Here is a 24,896-nt window from a genome sequence, read left to right as displayed (position 1 = left end):
TACACCGATACAATAACTGTTGGCGTTACTCGGAGCAATAACGTTCAATGAACACTCAAGATTGTGTTCAATCAATGCAAACATATGACATAATTTTCAAATACGCATATGCATATTTGTTTTTATTTCTCTCTTTGTTACGTAAATTGTGGCTTTTATGGTAATGTTGATCCACGTCTTGAACAGTAAGACGAAAATAAATTATTTCTCAGGACTTATAAATTAGGTTTGTGAAAAGAACTATTTTAGTGTTGCATTTGTGTACTTATCCTAGATAAAGATAGTAATGGTATTGTTTTCAGGAGATGGGAAAATCAGCGACTTAAAGAGTTCGTGTTATATTACAACGAACTGAGACTTCATTGGGTAAATACAAAAAAAATAAGTAACAAATGATTTGTCAATGAAAGTAAGTATCGATATTTATATCACATGAGATACTATTCCTGCTGTATCGAACTGAATGTCGTAAAAGACGGCTAATCGATGGGCCTGCCCTGCAGAGTCGGGCTGGTTTCTCCTTTGTTTCTAAATCAGTGAATATTGGAGAACCCAAGAACAAGGCCATTTATATCATACTGCACGTTGATCGTAGATGGTGAATAGAAGTAAGCCCCATGAAGAATCCGTGAATTTCTTCCGTGTCTTATATTTAGGGGATGTGGAGGATACCAAAATAGATCTTCTGTCCCAATCCAACAATCAGGATCTTAATTATATTTCCTTTCTTTCCTCACTACTCTGTCCTTCTGTGCACTGTTTGTCTTCATCTAGATCACACAGGTGCATGCAATTTAACTGTGGAGTCTCATTGACATCCGTCCTCATGTGTCTCTGATGGGGACGTAAACCCTTAAAACAAAAAGAAAAGTACGATGTTCACACTTATCACATGTACCATGTTAAAGTTTTGTAAACCAAAAAATCAAATTATATGCGATTCCAGCATAACATTTAAATTAGTCAAATGTACTTTTATTCAAATTGTTACTCGACTTGTTCAAGAGTGGATTAATAGCATTGGTACCCAATTACTCTTTGAAAACATGCTTTAATTTAATTTTTCTTCAGTCCATTTCTAATAAATGTAACATCAAGAGAAATCTTTACACAAAAATATATATTACACGTATACTAGACGTGTATTAATTATTTCAGAGTTTGTCAGCTGAATTAATATAATATAATATAATACATTTTACTAACAAGAAAGCGTTACTCTCCATACAGGTGCATGCAATGTACCAGTCATGTATGCCACCTTGGCAAAGAGCTTCATGTAACTGTGGAGTGGCGATTAGAAATAATCAGGCCCTTTTTGTCGCCAACTTTTGCGATGAAAAAATTGGATGGAGTATCTCTCAAACACGATCAAACAGATACGTAGAAAGATCTTTCTGTGATGACACACACATGATCATAAACAAGAATGGGAATAGCTATACGGTAAGTATTGGTATAACAGTATCATATATTACACACCAGGACCCAATTGTTCAAAAGGTGGATTAGCTTAATAATTTTATTAGTAAAAATCTCATTTCTCCTTTACTTCAAATCATATGTGTTTATATCCTTCGAAATCAGCAGGTATGAAGAGACTGATATTTGTTATAGTTCAGAAAATTTTGTCAAATAAGTTTTACCAGAAATTATTTCATCAGGATTTTAATATTGTTGTTAAACTGTAATTACCCTAATGTCCTTTTGAACAACTGGGCCCAGATATATATATATATAACATTTTAACACAAATGACGAAGGAAGACAATTTCATGTCTCGTGCCCTGACCGGGCCTCGAACTCATGATCTATGGCACTTAATCGCATAGCCAAAAATACCCGCAGCTTATATCAAAGCACCACATCCACGTTCATGATTTATGATGTGTTTGAGATGTGTGTTCCAGCCAGAATAGCAGTATGTGACTGGCAGTGACCTTGTGTTGGCATTGTTTTTAGTGCAATGCGGATTAGTTTCCAGTGGCGCAATTCGAAAGCTTAAAGATTTGTTTGTGTTGAGTGTATTGTTGTTTACATCATAATTGAATTGAAGTATGTACTTAAAGTCCTAGATATGTGTTTGGGTTAATTTATTGTAACATAGAGTGATAAAATGTATACTGATGGTTAATATATGTGGAGAGAATGGTGCATTTTTTGGCGGGATTGCTCGAGCCAATCTTCTTCCATCATTTTAGTTGTACCCAAACATTTGCATGTGTCATCTTTTTCTTAGATTATCTATACAGAATCCTGTCATCTGCAAATTCCCCTGGAGATGTAGATTAGGAAAAGACTTGGCCTAAACAGATTCCTTGACTCACAGTGATTTTATTTAAGTCTTAGTCATCAAATTTGAACTTTTCAGTTAAAATGTGCCAAGAGGTCTGGGATTTACGCCCTATTTTTTCGACATTGTTACAAGCTTCGGCAAGTTTCATATTTGAATGTATCTTTCTCACTGTGATTTGTCTTATATTGATATTATTATTTTCATAAAGGAAAATATCGTTAAAGGTCTTTCAATATGGTATTGTTTTCTCCAAATGTTTTGCTGATGTTGATAGTCCAAAGGATGTGTGTATATGGAGTTGACATTAATTTACCTCTGGTTTATTGAAGTTGTTGCTGTTTTTGCGAGGTTTCCGTTAATGTTTGTTACAATGATGTATTATAGTTTCTCCGAGTTGTTTACCATGCACAATATCGAGTCCTGTACCTTTTTTCAGTAACCTGGTTGATTTTTTTAAATTTCTTTACAAAATATTGATATTTGAGATATTGGATCCTTGCCTTGTATCGGACATATTACAATTCAGAAATAGATATGATCTTTCCCTACCTTGTTGGTATGATTTCTTCAGCCCGAGGTGTGGCGTTTTCTGATGTCGAACCCGAGGCTTTGCTGAGGTTAAGACAATCAAGAATATCATCCCGAGGTGATTTGAAGTGAATATCGTCCCAGAGGTGATTCGTGATTTAAAAAGAGGAAATTTTAAAAGAATATTTTGCATTGTTTGACTAAAACCGCAAAATATTTGTAACAACAGAAAACTTTCAATCAATTTAACGAAGATTGCAATTGAATGGTAAACTTGGTGATTAAATACTTTTCAAAACTATATCAACCGATAAATATTTGGTTGACATAATTATTAATCTTTATTCGGCATACAAGATACAGTCAACACAATCTGATTTCTTACATTTAGAAATACGAAAACTTGATGACTTCGATTAATTACTCAAAGCGTGTTTTTTCTTTATATTTAGATTATTCTTCCAACAGGAACTCAAATTTCGTTTAGAAGTTTTTCTTTGGAAAACAGAATGTTTATTTCCACGATTTCAATCAAGCCATCATTAGCTGATTGGAAAACCTCCTCGGGGTTATGTGGACACTTGGATAACAACAACAACAACGACTTCAGAACCAGAGATGGAACGACGACCCACGACAGTACAGTCTTTGCCCGCGACTGGATGTGAGTGGGATACAATATAATTATTATGTTCTCATAACGTACGGCTCATGTTGTTGTGGTTATGCTGATGGTTAACATCATGAAATAGCGGGGAAGACTGTATTCCCTTGTTTGGAAAACCTGGTCTTAACTTCATCAACGATTTAGGACCTTACCTTCACTGACGAGTCCTAGGACAAAACAACTCTATGTTGCTTTATAGTTCATCTAATGTGTCTATTGTACAATCCCATCAAAAATTTCTCGTGATACACTCTTTTATGGTTGCTCAAGGTCTTTAAAGTAGTTATTGTATATCATGTATTTTCTCTCAATTATCGTTTAATTAAATGTTGATATAACCATGCTTAACGAAAAAACCTCGTATTACCGATATAATACATAAAGGCATTTGTGTACGAAAGATAATCAACTTTATATTCTCCGCCTTCTAATTATAGGAGAAAAAGTACACTTTTTCAGCCAGAAAAAGGCCATTACCACGGGTTAACTATGGTGCTGCATTAATGTAAACTGCTTCATTCTTTTAGGGTGCCCAAGAACGAAAGTTTATTTGGCGATGTTGATTTGTCTGACGCAGCTCTAGACCTACCACGGTATTGTAAATGCAGATCAAACTCAACTGAAAATCCAGATTTCGACAATAACATAGAGTGTGACATTACGGAAACGCCATTATGCTCGGTTACGGATACAGATAGCGTTTTCAAAACCTGTGATGAACCTTCTAGGAGGAAACGTTCAACTTCACATCGTCGGTATCGCCGAGCTGTAAATGAACAAGACTCCCCGTCGAAATTCGAAATCCTTTTTACTGATGATGCTGACGACGAACCAGAGGTATTCAAAATTAGTCTAGTTATAGACAAATCTATCGATATTACTCTCTCTCTCTCTCTCTCCATTGAATAAATGGCTAATTGCAAATATACAAATGATTAAAATATTGAAGCATTATTTTTTTTAAATGTAATATCAAATTACATTGGAAATTATAGCCTCCGTCGTGGAAGAATGGGTGGAATGAAACTTCAGCGGAAGAAGCTTGCAGAAAATTTATTCAGGATAAGATTTTTTTGAAGAAATGTGAAGAAGTTTTAGAAGCAACAGCCAATGATAATGAAGAAGGTGTTCAATCCTGCATTGAAGATATCAAGGTACTCTACAAACAAGAGCAATATATTATTTAACCTGGCATTCTTTAGAAATTGAAGAAAAATGGAAATTTTCAATTCTTTTTGCGCTATACAATGTACGGTTATGGATAAATAAATTCACACACCCATTCAATCTTCCAGCTTATTGGAGACACTTTGTTTATGCAGTCCACCGCTGATAGTCTTGCCATAAGTTGTCGGATGACGGCACTGAAACTAGAGAATCTCACACAAACAACAACAGCCAATGATACGGGTGGTGAGACAATACTGGAAACCATGCTCAATCTAGACTGTAGAAATAACTGTTCTGGAAACGGAGTATGTCAACAAGGTAAGTAATTTACATCGACTTGTACCATTTTATCATATATTACTCATTCTTGTTTTCTTGGATGGAAACCAGTAGGGGATACCCGGAAAAGGGTGGCGAAAGCGCGATACCTACTCTGTCACTGATAACCATGCAGCTTGTATCATACACAACATGCACTTGTTTCTTCCATTTTCAAGCGTAGACTGTAAATTGTTTAATATAATTATTATTGTTTTATTATAATAATAATTTGCCATTTCATCTGCTAGGTCAGTGTGTATGTTTTGGTGACTTTGAGGGTAATGAATGCTCCACCAGGCCGACACAGCCACCCTTTGTATCACCTCAGACAAACCCAGGGCTATGTAAGCGTGATGTGTATGCTTGTAACACATTCTTTGTGTCCGGGTCAAACTTTGCAGATGAAAACGTGACTTGCAGAGCTGCTCATTTTACGGTACGATAATAGAGAAACAATATACGTGTAGTTTACATTTCAGTATTTGACCATTCCATGTCTCCTCCCAGAATAGGACGCGGTCAATTAGTTACATGTACTGTTACGAGATATGTACTGTTACAAAGATAAGAAAGCCAAGCAAAATATCAATTTCTATTATGTTTTGTATGTAAATACGATTAACGTTAACTTTAACGTTTATCTATATGAATATATGATGATTACATCCTTCACAAGATGTTGTTTCTTATCATATTGAAGTACTTTATTCAAATGATGCAATATTAATAGCTCTGAGATGTAAACTAATTGATAATGCTTCCACGATAACGAGGGAAAACAACTTTGAGATCCACAAATACATACCCATGATCTCATATCGTTATGTATTATGTAGTTACAATTTTTCAATTGGCATTCATGCTGCAATTTTTTTAAATACTGTTACCGATGAAAATTTGGTCCAGCTATCGGGAAGGCATTTAAGTTTGCAACTCTGAGTATTCCCAAGTAATGGGGATGCATAGCGGGCCGCGCTACATCCCTCAACAAAAGTATTGCATTAGAACACCAGTTAGTACACATTGTAGTATTAAATCTCGTCTATAGACAGAGGTGATGAATTTTACATGCACTTTCAGTTTTACGTTGATATGTATAGATTGGCAATGCCATTATTTGTAGTTCAAACTTTGGTAAATACCAAAAATTAAAAAAAATAGATAAAAAAAAAAATATATCCAAAAGCATTACAGAAACAGTTCCTGAACTAACATTCTCTCCTTTAATCCAATACTGCTCTCCTATGGAAAAACTCAGATAAGGAATTTTCTTAAGTTAAGGGACGTTAATGATTCCGGAGTCTGTAGAGTTTACCAGCAATATTAATATTAAAGGGTTATATATAGCACTAGTGAATATAATCTCGAATGTGAATATAATAATGGATCCAGTACATGTCCAGGAATATAAAACCGAACCTATTCTCTACCTTTATCCATAGGTCACAGGGAACGGGTACAATCTGACCTCAGTCAATGACACATTTCCAGCCAGGTCTGTTGGGGGTGGGTTCGGCTGTACGTGCGCGATTAGTGACGTCTTGAGGAGGAGAAAACGATCAATAGACGACGTCTCGGGCAGGGTGAGGCGTTCTACAGATGAGAATCCTATAGCAGAGGGTTTCTTCCTGAGTGTGTCCAACGACGGCTCGACATTCAGTGATGAAATCGTCGTTATCATATACGACTCCTGGTGCCAGACATGTAACACAACGAGTGTATCCTGCTTCGAATTCGTGAGTTTTGATATTTTGTATGAGTGAGTTACGTAATAATATTATACATCAGGTGAAATGCTTAATCATACACACTGTCCATCAATGATGAAATCTTTTATTTCTTCATAGGTAGCAGTATACAGTAAAATGTCCAACTTTGAAAAATAAGACACATGTTAGCTTGGCTAGTTAACCCTACATATTACCTAAAATGAAGTATATATATATTTGTAATCTATACACCATTTGCAATTTCAATACAGCTCTAGAGTATCAATAAACTTATTTTTTCTATGTTTTTTAGACATGTAAATACCATGGCAACCATTAAAAAAAAGAAAGGAATTGGTAGATTAATCTCACTATCTCGGAACACCTGGGTCTGCTACCATAATAATACTATTTCAACAATGTTCTGTCATTTTAACTAACGCCATGAATTTAGACACTTCTGGACTGAGAATTAATTGAGCGCAAAAACAAAAAACGGAATTGCTGTTACAATTCCTGATAGCTTTGTGGTAAGGAACACACTTGCTATAAACTATTCTTTTGTCACATCTATCGGTTGAAAAGGTAATTCTGTAGTTATATCCGTTATATAACAGTTAATGGTTTTTTTCACAGACTTCATGTATAACAACGACGCCCTCGCCAACAACAACCACTATGGATCCTTATAATACCACCTCTGACCAAACAACCACGCTTCAATCGACAACAACTTCGGATGCAGCAACAAACACTGCTGACTCGACAACAACCACTAATGAACCCACAACTACCACTACTGAACCCACAACAACCACTACCGAACCCACAATAACCACTACCGAACCCACAACAACCACTACTGAACCCACAACAACCACAACCGAACCTATAACAACCACTACCGAACCCACAATAACCACTACCGAACCCACAACAACCACTACTGAACCCACAACAACCACTACCGAACCCACAACAACCACTACCAAACCCACAACAACCACTACTGAGCCCACAACAACTACTACCGAACCCACAACAACCACTACCGAACCCACAACAACCACTACTGAACCCACAACAACCACTACCGAACCCACAACAACCACTACCGAACCTACAACAACCACTACCGAACCCACAACAACCACTACCGAACCCACAACAACCACTACCGAACCCACAACAACCACTACTGAACCAACAGCAACAACCACTAGTGAACCAGCAACAACAACAACCGAACCCACAATAACCACTACTGAACCCACAACAACCAGAGCCGAACCCACAACAACCACGACTGAACCAACAACAACCACTACTGAACGCACAACAACCACTACCAAACCCACAACAACCACGGTCGAACCAACAACAACCACTACCGAACCCACAACAACCACTACTGAACCCACAACAACCACTACTGAGCCCACAACAACCACTACCGAACCCACAACAACCACTACCGAACCCACAACAACCACTACCGAACCCACAACAACCACTACTGAACCCACAACAACCACTACTGAACCTACAACAACCACTACCGAACCCACAACAACCACTACCGAACCCACAACAACCACTACCCAACCCACAACAACCACTACCGAACCCACAACAACCACTACCGAACCTTCAACAACCACTGAACCCAGAACAACTACAAATGACCCCTCAACAGCCACTACTGAACCCACAACAACTACTATTAAACCGACAACAACTACAATCAAAACCCCAACGACAACTATCGAACTCACAACGGCCAATAATGAGCCTACAACAGCGAGTACTGAGGCGGCAACAACAGCTGCCGGTATGTATCTTATTAATAATGACAGTTTAACGATATCCGTTCAAGAGTCTGCATTTCATCAAGTGTAATCAGTAAATCCGGAACATTTATTTACATTCATAGATGGGGGTTTTTTTTTATTCAATCTGTAATAATTTATATTTGTTCATATGTTTTCGATTTTGAATTAGTTTCCTTTACCTGTTATTCTTAGTTTTTTTTAATTGTACTATCTATATAACCTCTACTCCTAACTTAATATTTTTTTACAGATGTTTTGTTAACAGCCATTGTTACTCCAGGACTAGAGGAGAGGACGGGAACACCCCCTAGTACCAACACTTCCGTGGAATTCAAACTTTTAGAAATAAAATTTGAGTGTGGTGTAGCGTTTAGAGATAAAAGTGTGGATCCCGAACAATTTCTATATGACATCACGTGGTACATAAACGACGCCATGATACTGAAGAGTTCCATTACGAACCTGACGTACGCTGACTTAGCAACAACAGGACGACTACAGGAGATACACTGGAGGGGCGTGCATAGATTGAGTTTTGAGGTAGAATAAAATATAGATAATTGATAACTAGTTTTTCAGATGATACTTCATAGCAAAACCAAGTATTCATCATATCACGTTAACAGTATAACAGAAGAGGTAGAACCCTGAAAATGAAATGTATTATTTCGTCCGTTGTCAGTGGTCCGTCCGTTTTCCATGGTCCGTCTTTAGTCCTTTAACAATCCACGTTACTGATATCTCTCAGAAAGAACAACTGAATGGTTCTTTCTAAAATATCATAAACAAGATTACTTTGGTCTCTAGTTTTGCATAATATATTTTGAGACAGATCAGGGTCGACAGGCGATAATTTTAAATTTCAATAATTGAAATTTGCTATCACAGTTTATGTATTTTTTATACTGACATTTGGGAATTGGTTTCTATCGTCCTTTATTGAGATGTACTATTATAGAGTAAGACGAGAAAGAAGAGGTATTAGAGAAAATATATGTATATATATAAACTAATATAAACTAATAAAGATAATTCTTTCATGGACTTAAAGATCCCTCTTCAGTATTTTCTATTCTTGGAACACATTTTTTGTGAACGTAAATAAATGGACATCCTCCCTATGGATCATATTAACAGTAAAATTAAGTATATTTCATATATATTTAGATTAATGCTTTACATCAACAGCAATACGTAAGGATGTATATTTGTGTAAAGATATCTTACAGCAATATGTAAGGATTTAGATTTGTGTAAAGATATCTTATAGCATTATAGACTTTCTCTATTACAGGTGTAAAGATATCTTATAGCATTATATGCTTTCACTGTTATTACAGGTAAAATGTGGAGTCGCACTCCGTTCCGCTGACAACAAACCAGGGTCTGTCACCTTAAGTGAATCGTTCTATGCAGGAATTCAGGTAACGTTATTCCTTATCACTTTATTAAGGTGGGACTATAAAGGCTCGAATATCGCATCTAAGTTATCGTATTTGCTCCTCAGGTTATTTTGAATCCCGACCTTGTGAATATTTTGACTGGTATACATTTAACGACATTATGAAGCATTGTTGATTATCATTGATATATCATCGAAACAGAAAAAACCCAAACCAGAACTTTAGAAACTATACCATTGTTCCTATGGTGCAATTGGGGTCATTCCGATGATCGCTGATGCTGTTTTTTAGTCCATATGTTGGTTAATCTTGGTTTGTATTCGAATATTTCGTTCTCGATAATCAAAGATATATATATATGAATTAGTCGTACTATCAAAATAACAATGATAGCTAGAATATTTCGAAGTAAGTATGCTTTCCTTTGTTATTTTACACAATTTCATGTATTTTTCTACCGACTTTTTTTAGAATTCAATTTAACCAGATTTGAAATGCGTAAAAGTTATCGTTCGAAATTATTTATATTAACGTTGTACTAAAACTTAGTATAAGGTCAAAATAACATTAAATAAATAACAAAGTAATGTTAGTTATTGGTAAATTGTTGACGTTCGTGTCCAATATCAGATTTATTGCCGTGATCACATCATTTACAGTTAAATTTGAATTAAGGTCCAGAATGATACCATTGCGTTCCTGTTGCTGTATTACAGACAGATACACAGGAATACGTGGTTACTGAAGGTGACTGGTTCGACATTCAAGTGAGACTGACCATTCCTTTAGGATGCTACTTCCCAGCTAATTCTGATATTAACGAGTAAGTTTACTATAAAGAATTATTATATTACAAGACAACACAGCTAAGTTTAAATAGAGATATATAGTGATAGTAATATTCCGATGAAGTTTCGAATGTAAATATATATGCAAAAATGAATTGTTACAACATATGCAATTCAACGATAATTTATTGCTGAGAGCGTATGTATCTGAACCTTTTTACATAAAAAATATATTCGTATCTTCTTCACAAATGGCCTCAATATTATGTTACATTTGATCAGAAAATGTAAACTATATCGAGTAAAACGATATAAATTGTTGATCAGAAACACATGTAAAACACCCATATTGGCAAACGCTGTGCCTTGTTCAGTCAAAATGTAAAATAACGTTTTATCATGTTTATTTCTCCATTTGACGGAGATCATTTATTTAGGCTTTGTTTGTTATTTTATTAAATCGGTTATTCATTCTTGCCAATTAAATTTGATGAAAACTTTTTTTCTTTAATTTATGTCTGAAATACTGCTTCTGAATTTTGTAGAATTAATGTCATCAAAGAAACCCAGTGTAGGATGACAGTTAGAATAGTTACTAGTATGGACAGTTCCGGTACCATTTGCTCTGCTGGGGGTCTAACAAACGAACCTATCGCCTTCGGAGGATATAGCTGTGGCTTACAATTCAATCATTCAAACTGGGACTCTGCGCAGGCCGTTCGTGTTTACGGGGCGTCTGATAACCTTGTCAATGTGAGGAATAGAAACGTAAAGGTGCGCCTTATAGCGGAGGAAGTTGTGACTCGCCACAACGCCTGGAATGCTGCCTCTTCTCAGAACATTTCCGTACGTAAAACCTATAACTACAAGGTATAGTAATGTCTATATGAAATCTCCCAATGACACTAAAATGAATTGCATCGTTAAATATGGCTTTAAAAGTAAACACAGTAACAGGCAGATTATTGATGCAAAGCTGCACCATACAGTTTTTAGCATTCTAGGTACCAAAATCAAAATGTTGAGATTTGGACGCTTTATCAATACAAAATACGACGAATACCCCCTCCCCTTTTATTTTACCTGGACACGTCAAAATTAACTAAAAACACTAATTTACAGGTGAGCGTCGTCGATGCAGACATCCGGGTCGTCACCAGTGTATGTAAAAGCTACAATGATCCACACATCCGCACGTTTGATGGCAGGTAAATATTTTCATTATATTTTATCAATACATATATAGATTCTGGATTCTGTGTTTCCATTTAACATTAAGCTACACATTAGTTATATGTATTTTGTTACCAAGTTTAACGCACATAGGTTGATGTATGCTAGATCGTATATACATTTAATATAAATACAAACCTTGCTGTATTCTTATATACACCTCTCTATTTAAAGGGTACATGTAATTGGTTTGAAGTAATGATACTTTTTAAAGACTCATTTTTAGATTTTCGGAGGAATTATGGTGATATCTTTTATTCAGTCAAAACTGTTTTCTTGCAGGAGCTGGGAAAATCAGCGGCTTGGCGAATACGTGTTATACTACAATAAGGACACACACCATTCGGTAAAAAATTTAAACGTCGAGTAGATAGGGGGACATTCTGGTCCTTAAAACATTTTTGGAAACCTCAGCAGAGCAATTTTCTAATGCGCACACTAAACGTTTAACTGTGATATATACATCTATTTGTCAATCATTGAACTGGTATGTACAGGTACAGAATTTACATTATACAACTTGTGGTATATACAGGTACAGAATTTACATTATACAACTTGTGGTATAACAGGTACATGATCATACCTTGTTATCACGACTTTACACTGTACCACTTGTTGTAAATACATGTACATACCCTGTTATCACGACTTTACACTGTACCACTTGTTGTATACCCTGTTATCACGACTTTATACTGCACCACTTGTGGTATATACAGGTACATGCCATGTATCAGACCTGTGCCAATGACGTCACTGGAGCGACCTGTAACTGTGGATTGGCTGTGAGGAATAAAAAGGCTCGCTTTGTCGCCAACTTCTGCTCTGCTCGAATCGGATGGTTGGTTAGTGACGTAACCAGGTCAAACCGGTACATAGAGGGGTCGTTTTGTGACGACACACACATGGCGATAGAGAACAACGGAAATGCATACAAGGTATTAGTGAATAGTATTTATTTAAGTATCGTTATGGTTAGAATGCAGGAAAATAATATCATAATCTAAAGAACTAATAATCTGCGGGAGTGGTGGTTTTAAGATGTATGTGTGCATTTTTATCATAAGTAACAAGAAAGATGAAAATTAAGCCTAAGTTCTATAATATGTTTGTAACACTCATGCCACCAACGGGAAACTTATATACGCTTGTTATTCAATCCATTTGACCATATCATCATGTCAATAAAATCTGTTGAAATGAAATAAAATGTGACAAGAAACAAAATAGTTTGTTTAAATTTGGATATTTCAATAGATATAATACTAAACTATTAAAATGTTTGAAATTGAGACATATCAACTATGTTTTAAGTAATTACCGATAAGTTATTTTTTATGTTTGTAGATTTAATTTACGTATTTTTGTCCCAAGATAACATTGCCAACAGGCACACAGATATCATTCTACCACATCACAGACAACAGCAGTACAACCATTGGTGGTATCACAATCAAGCCCTCTATTGCTGACTGGCAAACGTCTGGGGGACTCTGTGGCTTCCTGGACGGAAATATTACCAACGATTTCAGGACTAGGGATGGTGGAACGACAAGTGACGAACGAACATTTGCACTGGACTGGAAGTGAGATAATTGTTTTAGAATTTATTAACATTTTTCTATTGGAAATATTATTTAAATATCTTGACTGCCATTTTGCGTCAATTTTGATTGTAATTCACAAGTTCATGAAGCAAACATAATAAGTGCAAGCAAATGTACTATTTTGTTTCGTGGGGCACTACAACATACATCACCCTACTGTGCATGAATAGTACCAATTTGTTATTGTATAAATGTAAGAAGGAACTCCATTTGCATGTAAGGAATAATATTTGTCATTTTTTTCCACATACAAGTTCAATGGAGAATAAGGCAAATGTTTAAAACATTGTTTCAACAAACTGTAAACAAAACACACACCAATGAACAACAGATTCAGATACGCAATAAGTAACAAATCAAGTAAAAGTGGCATGCATAGAGACACAGTAAAGATCACTGGGAAATGATATGTTCTAGATTTTATCCAATAAAAGCATTCAAAAGAAGCATTCGCAAAATACGATTTCAAGGTCTTAATCAATGAAAACACTCAAGAGAATATAAAACAAATGAATAACGGTAAACTTTGATCAACATATAACGCTTACCTATTCGAGCACCTGGTCTTGTCCATTTACCTTTTCAATGATAATTTATAAATCGATGTATGTCAAATGTTATCTTCATTACTCAATGAAAAAGTAAAAAGTAAAACAAAATAATATTTAGTTCTAACATGTAATGTGGTAGAAAGCCGTTAGCAATTAAACGTACAGGGAATCGGATTTTCTAGCACTAACTAATGCTTGGAGAGAGCATTAAATACCTAGCATTTAAATGTGTCTAGCAAAGGAATGGTCGGCGCTTCAAAAGAATGTTAGAAGTATCTCCTCGGAGAAATATATACCATTTACATTTGAACTTCTTAGGGTGATATTAGCCATACTTATGTAATTGTCGGTATTGTCTTTAGCACCTGTCTGTTCATCATCGGGATAGTATATAGCATTTACATGTACCTTCTTGGGATAGAATTAAGTACGTATATGTACCTGGAATGTATTAAGCAGTTATATCATTTATGACTGAATCAAAGGCTGGGTTCTATATTACAGAATAACGGGACAAACTGGTGACGTATCTATGTTTGGTGATGCCAGCTTGCCGGATATAAATAAAACATCGCCAAGGTATTGTAAATGTAGAGACCGAGCGGCTCATGGTGACGTCACTACTGTCGAATGTAACCTCGAGTCCGCCACGGCTCTGTGTTCTGGCACAGGATCCGACAGCTTTTTCAAATCTTGCGATGAAACTTTTCGTCGGAAGCGGTCGGCATCTGAACCTCTTCAGAGACATAGACGAGCTGCAGGTGACGGCGATGTAGTGGCCAAGTTCCCAATAGTTCTGGAGAGTGACGCCGACCTAGAACCGACGGTAATACCACAACAACAGTAATTCTTTGTCAAATATTTAAAGATTAAAGTTCAGCATAGTTTCAATATTTGAAGTGATCATGAAATTTATCTCGATATTGTTTGTGTACTAAATTTTTAAATAGCAAATGGTAGATTCTTGTTTTCTATTTTGACCAGCCTTTGTCATGGAGGAATGGATGGAATGAACAGTCGGCGACAGCAGCCTGCAGACAATTTCTGGAGAATCAGATGTTTTTGAAGAAATGTGAAGAGATACTACACGAGATGAGAAAAGAGACAGCGGAAGGGATTAAAGCCTGTGTTGAAGACATCAAGGTGTTTTTAGTTCTACCCAATTGGGTTAAAGGGAGTTAAATTAATCATTTTGTTTGTGGGTTTGTGAGCCCGTCCATGTTAACATTGTGAACAAGGTTTCTATTGGACCGTTGAACAGATTAAGATCATAACCATAATATAACACAAAACTTTTAATTTCTGCACCTGATTGATTTCGGTGGTCAAGATTAAGGTCAATATTATACTTGACCGCTTTAAAAAGAAATAAAAAAAACTTGTGATAACATATCTCCTGAACTAGGGGTTGAGGTTTGAACGGGATGTGTTATAGCTATGTGAACCACTCTCATTTTCCTTCTATAGCTGATGCAAGTATTAAACGATGTTTCCCGTAAAAACTTTAGTTTAATTAATGTTTCTGATTTCGTTTAAGTAGATAATTACGTTCACTTTGATATGACATTGTAAACCAAACAAGGGAGATTACTCCAATAACAACACTTGAAGCGTAGTATTGCTCATTATTTTACATGTTGAATCTCGTCAATGAAAACTTAACTTTATAAATGAATGAAACATATATACATATTATTGCAGCTCTATATAGTCAAAGCTACATGCAGACTTATATTATTTGCTTAGTTTTCGTAAAAAAAACGACGGACTACAAGATTACATCCTAATTTTGTTTTCTGATATTGAAGTAAAATATTAATATATTATATGTAATGTTTCAGCTAATTGGAGACACCAGGTATATGCAGTCAACGGCTGATACGTTGTCCGAAAGTTGCCGGATGACGGTAGTCAGACTCGAAAACCTCACCATGACGTCATCACCTGGTACACCTGGCAAATCGGTGTTAGGCGAAATGTTGGACCTAGATTGTAGGAATAATTGCTCCAGAAACGGAAGATGTACAAACGGTAAAGTTGTTTTATTTTTAGGAAATGATAACTTTTTAAGTGAAAAGGTTTGATTTACTGTTTAGTACCAGTGCACGTGTACGCATTTTATATCTATATATTTGTTTTATCATTTATTTATTTATTTATTTATTTATTTTAGGCATCAAAGCTATAAATCTCATATTTATTCGAAACTTTCATCAGTTTCTTTTAAACTCTGGGTGCTTCCTTACAAAAAGTAATAATGAATTTCTAAATGTTATTTTATCTTCAAGGAATTTGCGAATGTTTTGACGACTTCGAGGGAAGTGATTGTTCTATACGGCGATCATTACCTCCTATTATGTCATCACGGACAAACCCAGGACTGTGTCAAAGTGACGTATACGCTTGTACTACCTTCTATGTCTCCGGCTCGAATTTTGCAAGTGAAAATGTGACTTGTAGAGCTGTCCATCTCACGGTGAGTATAAAATAGAACTCGTTAATAATCGTAACAAGTCTTTTTCCCGAACGTATAATGGTTGTCCTCTAATTTGTTGCTTATTCTTTTTTTAAATTTGTAAACTCTCGAAATAGTGCCATCAGCATACGTGAACTTGACGGCAAGAGTCTCTTTATAAGAAACGATTGTTCTTTATTTATTTATTTTTTGTCATTTAAGATACACGAATCAACATACCAGCTGACGTCACAGAACGAGACATTTCCAGCTGTACCAATGTCTGGTGGTATAGGCTGTTCATGTTCTATACCACAATCTCGCCGGAAAAGGCGATCTGCGCATGACAATGCTGCGATTGCAGAGGGATTTTTCCTCAGCGTTTCAAATGACGGTGTTGTTTTCAGTGATGACGTATTAATGCTCGTTTACAACTCAACATGCTTTACCTGTAACACAACGTCCATCTCGTGTAGTGTAAAGGTAGGTTATACTATGAGTCATTGATCGTCATTGGTTACCGTTTCCGTTACAAATAAACAAATCATAATAAAAAAAAAATCAGTACAGTCCATAAGGTACATTCAAAAACGTGCATGTACAATACGTATATCATGCATTTGATTGGTAGATGTATAATCGATTTTATCAAAGTGTAGAAATCGTTGTTGGGACTAAACAACTCACTATTTAAAAACTGTGGTATTGGTTATATCAATTGTTTGCAGGTTATTGAAAATGCATGATAACTTAAGGGTCATCTATATAGAAAATCAGGTGATATTTTAAAAGCCTATAAATAACCACTATGTTGTATTTAGCAAAGTAACAATTGGTCTTGCTGTTGATATGTAATTTAACATATATAAACAACATATTTATATGTGTTTGACTTAAAATTAACCCCTGCTTCAAATAATGATTTGGAGAAACTACATATCTAGGAAAACATTTTGTTATTTTACATGACTTGCTATTTTGCAAAGTAGATAGTTATTCGGTTTTGAACATTCAACATTATTTTCCTATATAGATGCCCTTTAATTGATGACTCGTGATTTAGCGGTATTCAAACGTTACATCTGGTATTTGTATTTTATTATGATACAGAGCTCTTGTCAGTCTACAACATCTACGTTACCTACAACGTCACCAAGCAGCAGCTCCGTCAGTACCACACTGCCTACAACACAGGACGATCAACATCATGGTATTATCTAAGTTTATTCCATCGTGTGTACTTTATCTTAAAACTTAGAAAATATTTTCGAGAAATCTGACAAATAAAGTATTGTACAAAGGCACCCAGAGAGCACCTTGAATATGCCTAATATAGCGATGGATCTTAAAGTTGGCTTTGCCTTCTAGAACTCGCTAATGATGCTTGGTGCCAAGATATGAAAAGTCGAAATAAAAATTGAAATAAAGAACGTGAGGTTTTCAAACACCATGATGAAATAAATTACGAAATTCTCGGATTTTAAATAATTGAAAAAGAATATTAAATAGACATTATTTTGAACCTGTGTCACTTTTCATAAGAAATAAAATATGACATGCCGGGTAACGGCAAACCTCGTGGATTTATAGTATTCTGTAACAGAGCTTACCACCCAGCAATTAAAAACTATAACAAATATCATTGTTATAGAGCATGACCGTGAAACTAATTATTTTACAAAAACTGACCCAATGCTTCCGATCTGGTAATCAAACCCCGGCTGCCCCGGTGAAAGACAGGCGTGTTACTACTCTACCATCTGATAACATCATTATATTAAACTGTGAAAGATGGAACATTTTCATCTGTCTTTTCAGGATACATCAACACTGGATTAGTGGTTGGCGCTGTTGTAGGAGTATTGGGATGTGCCGTCGTGATACTGGTGCTGACTAAACTCATCTCCGTACACGTGAACTCGTATGTATAAATATTTCATATGGTATTAGTAGAGTAGTTTTATGTTTCATGCTTTACAGTATTATACTAAAACATTTTTATAATAATACAGTATCATACTTATAGATTACCACACTAATAAATTATCGTACTTACAGATTAAGAGATTACCACACTAATAAATTATCGTACTTACAGATTAGCACCCTAACAGAGTATCGTACTTATAGGTTATCGCATTTATAGAGTATCTTACTTATAGATTATCACACTAATAGAGTATCGTACTTATATGTTATCACACTAATAGAGTACCGTACTTATAGGTTATCACACTAATAGAGTATTGTACTTATAGGTTATCACACTAATAGAGTACCGTACTTATAGGTTATCACACTAATAGAGTATCGTTCTTATAGGTTATCACACTAATAGAGTACCGTACTTATAGGTTATCACACTAATAGAGTATCGTTCTTATAGGTTATCACACTAATAGAGTACCGTACTTATAGGTTATCACACTAATAGAGTATCGTTCTTATAGGTTATCACACTAATAGAGTACCGTACTTATAGATTATCACACTAATAGAGTACCGTACTTATAGGTTATCACACTAAAAGAGTATCGTACTGCTAGGTTATCATACTAATAGAGTACCGTACTTATAGATTATCACACTAATAGAGTATCGTACGTATAGGTTATCATACTAATAGCGTATCATACTTATAGTTTATCACGCTAATAGAGTATCGTACTTATAGGTTATCATACTAATAGAGTATCGTACATATAGGTTATCACACTAATAGAGTATCGTACTTATAGATTATCGCACTAATAGGGTAGTGTACTTATAGGTTATCACACTAATAGAGTATCGTACTTATAGGTTATCATACTTATAGAGTATCGTACATATAGGTTATCACACTAATAGAGTATCGTACTTATAGGTTATCATACTAAAAGAGTATCGTACTTATAGGTTATCACACTAATAGAGTATCGTACTTATAGGTTATCATACTTATAGAGTACCGTACTTATAGGTTATCATACTTATAGAGTATCGTACTTATGGGTTATCATACTAATAGAGTATCGTACTTATAGGTTATCATACTAATATAGTATCGTACTTATATGTTATCATACTAATAGAGTATCGTACTTATGGGTTATCATACTAATAGAGTATCGTACTTATAGGTTATCACACTAATAGAGTATCATACTTATGGGTTATCATACTAATAGAGTATCGTACTTATAGGTTATCATACTTATAGAGTATCGTACTTATATGTTATCACACTAAAAGAGTATCGTACTTATAGGTTATCACACTAATAGAGTATCATACTTATAGGTTATCACAATAATAGAGTATCATACTTATAGATTATCACACTAATAGAGTATCATACTTATAGGTTATCACAATAATAGAGTATCGTACTTATAGGTTATCACACTAATAGAGTATCGTACTTATTTGGTATCACACTAACATATTATCGTACTTATAGATTATCACACTAATAGAGTACCGTACCTATAGGTTATACTAATAGAGTATCAACTCAGTATAAAACTTATAGAGTTCGTACTTAAAGAGATCGCACTAATATAGTGTTACACTTATAGAGATCGTTCTTATAGAGTGTTAAACTTATACAGTGCCATATTTGAATGTAATCATATCAAATCAGTGTCATCTTTATGCGTATATATTACCGTGCTTTCTTTATCAGTAGGAAAAAGGCCGAAACAGTCGACTTGGACGAGGAATACCAGTACAGACGAAACAATTACTGGGAACATGGCAGAGGATATCCGAGTCTTGGACGATCAACTCTATCCAGCCGCATACACACGCGATTCTATTAAGTGTCTCTGCCACGCAGTTATTTTCTTGTTTTAATGACAGTCTTAAGTCTTTGTGTGTTCATAAACAGTGTGAAAATTCATATGATATAAAACTTTTGTTTTTCTCCCAAAACAGTTTCAGTACTTTAAGATAATTCATGTTATTCAATATTTATATGTAACAACATATGTATATATCAGATCTATTTTTACGTGATTCATATTGGTGTAGTGATATGAAGTATAATGTCCGTAACTTCGTCTCTAAATGACGTCGTTTTTTTCTGACGTCACTATATATAGTGCATCTTTGACGTTCGTTCTAAAAAGGTTTTAGGAATCAACACTGCGTCGCTGCCAGGCTTACTCTTGCTAGTCAGCAGCAAATAGCAATTCGTTAAACAAGTAGCTATTGTATACATCCCCGATAGCATAATTACCATAAACTGGTGTTAGCACAATATATATTTCAGTTTTACAGAATAACACAAAATGTGTTTTAACCATGTAGAAATCATGCATATATTACGATGGTGATTTGGCACACTTGTATACGTGGCGAGTTCATGATTGACCTGCATGCTATACTAGTGGGTTGACACCTAAAGGAGTGTCACAGAAAGCATGAAGTATAGTGAGGGGCAATAACTCTGTTTCAGAGTGGTTTTCATCAAAAACACTCAATATCTAAATTTCGACCAATAAAAAGACTATGTGTTGGTCCCAATGCAACGAAAGCCATAAAGTTGAATTTGCAGTCGTCTAATACACCTACATACCAAATTTAATCAAAATCGAACAATATCTGAATTTCGACCAATCTGAGGCCAGAAATTGGCGGCCATTTTGTTAAAATGTGGAAGTAAGGTTATAGGAGTAACCAGTGTCCCATGATGTACCTACATATCAAATTTAATCACAATATCTTAAATTGGACAAATCATAGGCCTGGAAAGGCGGCCATCTTGTTAAATGCGAAAGTGACGTTACGAGAGTGACCAGTGTTCTATGATGTACCTACATACAAAATTTTATTGAAATCAGAGAATATCTAAAATTAGACCAATCAGAGGTCAGTAAATGGCAGTCATTGTGTTAAAAACTTAGTGAGGTGAGAAGAGTTAAGAGTGTCCAATTTTGTACCTGTATCATTATCTAATTTCATCAAAATTCCACAATATCTAAATTTGGACCAATCAGAGGCCAGGAAATGGCGACCATTTTGTTAAAATGTGAAATGATGTTACGAGAGAGACTGGTGTCCCATGATGTAGCTTCATATCAAATGTTGTTAAAATCGGACAATATCTTAATTTGGACCAATCAGAGGCCAGAAAATGGCGGCCATTTTGTTAAAAAAAGTTATTGTGAGGTTACAAGAGTAACCGATGTCCCATTATATAACTTCATACCAAATTTCATTGCAATCGAATAATATCTAAATTTTGACCAATTTCTTCGATTCACTCATTCACTTGTAAATCTTAAGGATTTGATGGAAAATGTCTCACCCTAATATTTTTAATTTTAATCTTAGTGTTTAAAATCACTTTAAAGTTTATAATCGATCGTCACGATTGTATTAACTATCTATGATCAATTATTGATCGATTATGAATAGAAAGAAATATCTGCAAAAACATAAAAATGAAAAAAATATTCAATAATCGCTACATTATAATTTATAATTTATTTAATATCATGACCAGAGGAGCTATCCAAGATGGCAAATTAGAAAATTAGAAAGTTTTAAAATGTTTTAAGTGAATTTCAGCAATAATTCCTGTAAATAAAGATTATCCGAGTATAATAAATCATATTGTTTTTTTTTGTTTTTTTTAATTATTTTTTCAACCTCTTGTTAGGTTTCAGTGTACATCAGTTTGACTGGTTTCTTAAAATTAAGTGGCATTTCATACTCTTACATATATTAAATGTAAATAGATGTAAATATCTGCCTATGGCGGTGTGGACCAAAAAATAGAAACATATAAACTATTTACACTAGTAACTGTGTTCCTGTATTTAAACTGTATGCAGATGACATCTCGAAGAAGACTATTTTGTAGAATTGTTACCATCAAATCCTGGTTAATGCTTGAATTTGTGAAATCATTCTATAATACATTTACTATTAATAAGTTGAAATAAGTTTAAATTCAAAAGATAAAAAAAACTACTACATGGATCCCCACTCAAAAATAATTGAATTTAATTTAGTGCGACACAATATGAATACATAATAGTTCAAAACTTTTAGTATGAATTTGTCAGAATTGGTTTCTTGCACATTTTTTTCTTTGGTATGTGTAAGCGAAAGGTTGAAATATGTTGGTATGGTATTAAAGCAAAGATGTTTCAAATTTTACTTATTATTACCTGTGTGCAGATGACATTTTGAAGACAAACTATTTTGTAAAATAGTGATAATAAAATATTGGTAGTTCTTACATTTGTCAAGTAGTTTTCTATAATACCTTTTATAATAAGCTGAAAATGATTTAAATTAAAAAGATTAAAAAAAATACAACATGGTTCCACACCCTAAATTAGTTAATTTAACTTAATGTGACAAATCAATTAATTGACATGATTTTAGTTTTCTTTCGCACACGGTTTTCTTGGCACATGTAAGCAAAAGGTTGAAATATTATGATATGAAATTTATAATAAAGTGACTCCCAGATATTTGAAAATTTACTAATTTATGAAATTTCGAAGTAAAATTGTGATAGCTAAAACCTGGTACTAGTAACTCTTAGATTTTGTCAAATAATTTTCCATCTTATACCTTTTGTAATAAGTTGAAATTAATTTAATTTCAAGATTAAAAATAATACATGACATCTTTCTGCACCCAAAGTAACTGAATTTAACTAATGCGACATAATCATTGACAATATTTTAGCATAAATTTCTCGGAACAGCTTTCTTATATATATCATTTTCTTCGGTGCATGAAAGTGAAAGGTTTAAATATGTTGTATAGTATTTGAGGCCAACATATTTGAAAATTTAGTTCATTTATTTATTAATGCAAAAGATGATATAATTTGAATCTGTCCTAAGAACCATCTCAATAAAGGGCAGGTCAGAGACTTTTATTTCAAAATTTAAAGCATTTAGACAATATTTCATTAAAAATTTGAGAAAAACGACTCTATTACTGAAAACAATTTTTTTCAGTATACTGCTAGTGTGTACTAAAGTACATGTACAGTAGTTCATTGATAGTCATCGTAAGCTAATATGTATGTGATATGATTCTCTAAACGTTGCTACTCGACATAAACAAATATAAGCTGATCAAGATATCAAAACATAACCATGCATCACCTAACGAAACAGTAATTTCATTAAACAGACAATAAAGAAAATAAATATTACATATTCAAACGTCGCCTGTCTCTAAAACGTTAATGAACACGTATGACATTTACAGTAGGCCTACTCAAAGCTTACGCGAGTTTAGATTTGTTATCGAAAATAATTGAACGCTGGTCTGGGTTGACGATGAATACTGATCCTGTCAAGCAACAAATTTTGTCATAGTAGAACAGCTATAACCTCCAATGTCTCTTTTAATATGATATATTATTTAAAAGTCCTGGTCCTGACGACAAAATGCAATACAACTCACTAAGACTGTAGCTAAAACCTTGAGTTCAATGAGAAAGCGGCGTGAAGTCCCTGCTGTTATTCCATCTGGAACTCCTCGGAGAATCATTTCAGCGACAATACCCGATGAGTTCAGAATGGCGTTATTCTTTAGTTTTCCTTTATATATGTGGACAAGCCGACCAAACCAATTGTGTCAATAATTTCTATTACAAAAATGTACGTATATACTTCATACACCAGTCTTAAAGCCACATACTCCCGAAGAAACATATATCAATGTTTAAATTCTGAGGTTTTTACAGTTTTCGGACTTGATACATACCTAACAGACTATCGTGAATCAGAATCTGAAAGAAAATGTGTGTTTATGAAAGTATGTACGGGAATTCTCGGAAAATTAGTCCCACAATGCAACGTCGGGTTTTACAGTCCATACAAAATGGCGGAACGCTGCAAGCGTGGAACTGCGGAAATGCAGACAAAAATCTGCAAAAAAAAAGACACAATCGGCAAAACCTGAGTATCTCCTTAGGAAAGGAAATAATTTGTTGGAACTTAACGAGAGAAGAAAAAGGAATAGACTCGAATTCCGATTTTTCTGGACGTCTATTGGATTGCTGGTTAGCTTTTGAACATTGTCAACTTCACCGATCTAAGATTTTATCGATGTTTTGTTGTATGCATATTGCTACATTATAAAATTAAGTATTTAAATGTAAACTATGTTTGTTTATTTTGTTCAGTTACCTGGATATTACGCGAATATTCTGTTCATATGTTTAAATGAAAGCATTAAGAGGCAAAGTTCACGTATGCTCGATATGTAAACAACGGCCATGTGTTATAGCTTCGTTCTTGTTTCCATGACAAATCTCACTATAAATATAAATGCGGCGAGTTATTTTTATACACCGATGTCTCAAGGACTCC

The 24,896-nt window shown here is 34.6% G+C and overlaps 1 protein-coding gene across 1 annotated transcript; it reads left to right on the top strand.

The window, feature by feature from the left end:
- Positions 1–7,369: 7,369 nt before the first annotated feature.
- On the top strand, positions 7,370–22,795 carry LOC117344687 (von Willebrand factor D and EGF domain-containing protein-like). Its single transcript, XM_033907515.1, has 17 exons — positions 7,370–8,522; positions 8,774–9,063; positions 9,864–9,947; positions 10,643–10,749; positions 11,260–11,560; positions 11,837–11,922; positions 12,230–12,293; positions 12,670–12,888; positions 13,325–13,536; positions 14,613–14,934; positions 15,093–15,251; positions 15,950–16,139; positions 16,397–16,584; positions 16,786–17,046; positions 17,674–17,773; positions 18,382–18,484; positions 20,234–22,795. Exons 1-17 carry the CDS (start codon positions 7,370–7,372, stop codon positions 20,364–20,366), a joined length of 3,972 nt encoding a protein of 1,323 aa, XP_033763406.1. The 3' UTR covers positions 20,367–22,795.
- Positions 22,796–24,896: the final 2,101 nt, after the last annotated feature.

The sequence above is a fragment of the Pecten maximus genome, chromosome 16 (genome assembly GCF_902652985.1).
Source record: "Pecten maximus chromosome 16, xPecMax1.1, whole genome shotgun sequence".
NCBI classification, from domain to species: domain Eukaryota; kingdom Metazoa; phylum Mollusca; class Bivalvia; order Pectinida; family Pectinidae; genus Pecten; species Pecten maximus.
The sequence above is the reverse complement of the archived record's forward strand: the minus strand, read 5'-3'. Positions and strand labels throughout refer to the sequence as shown.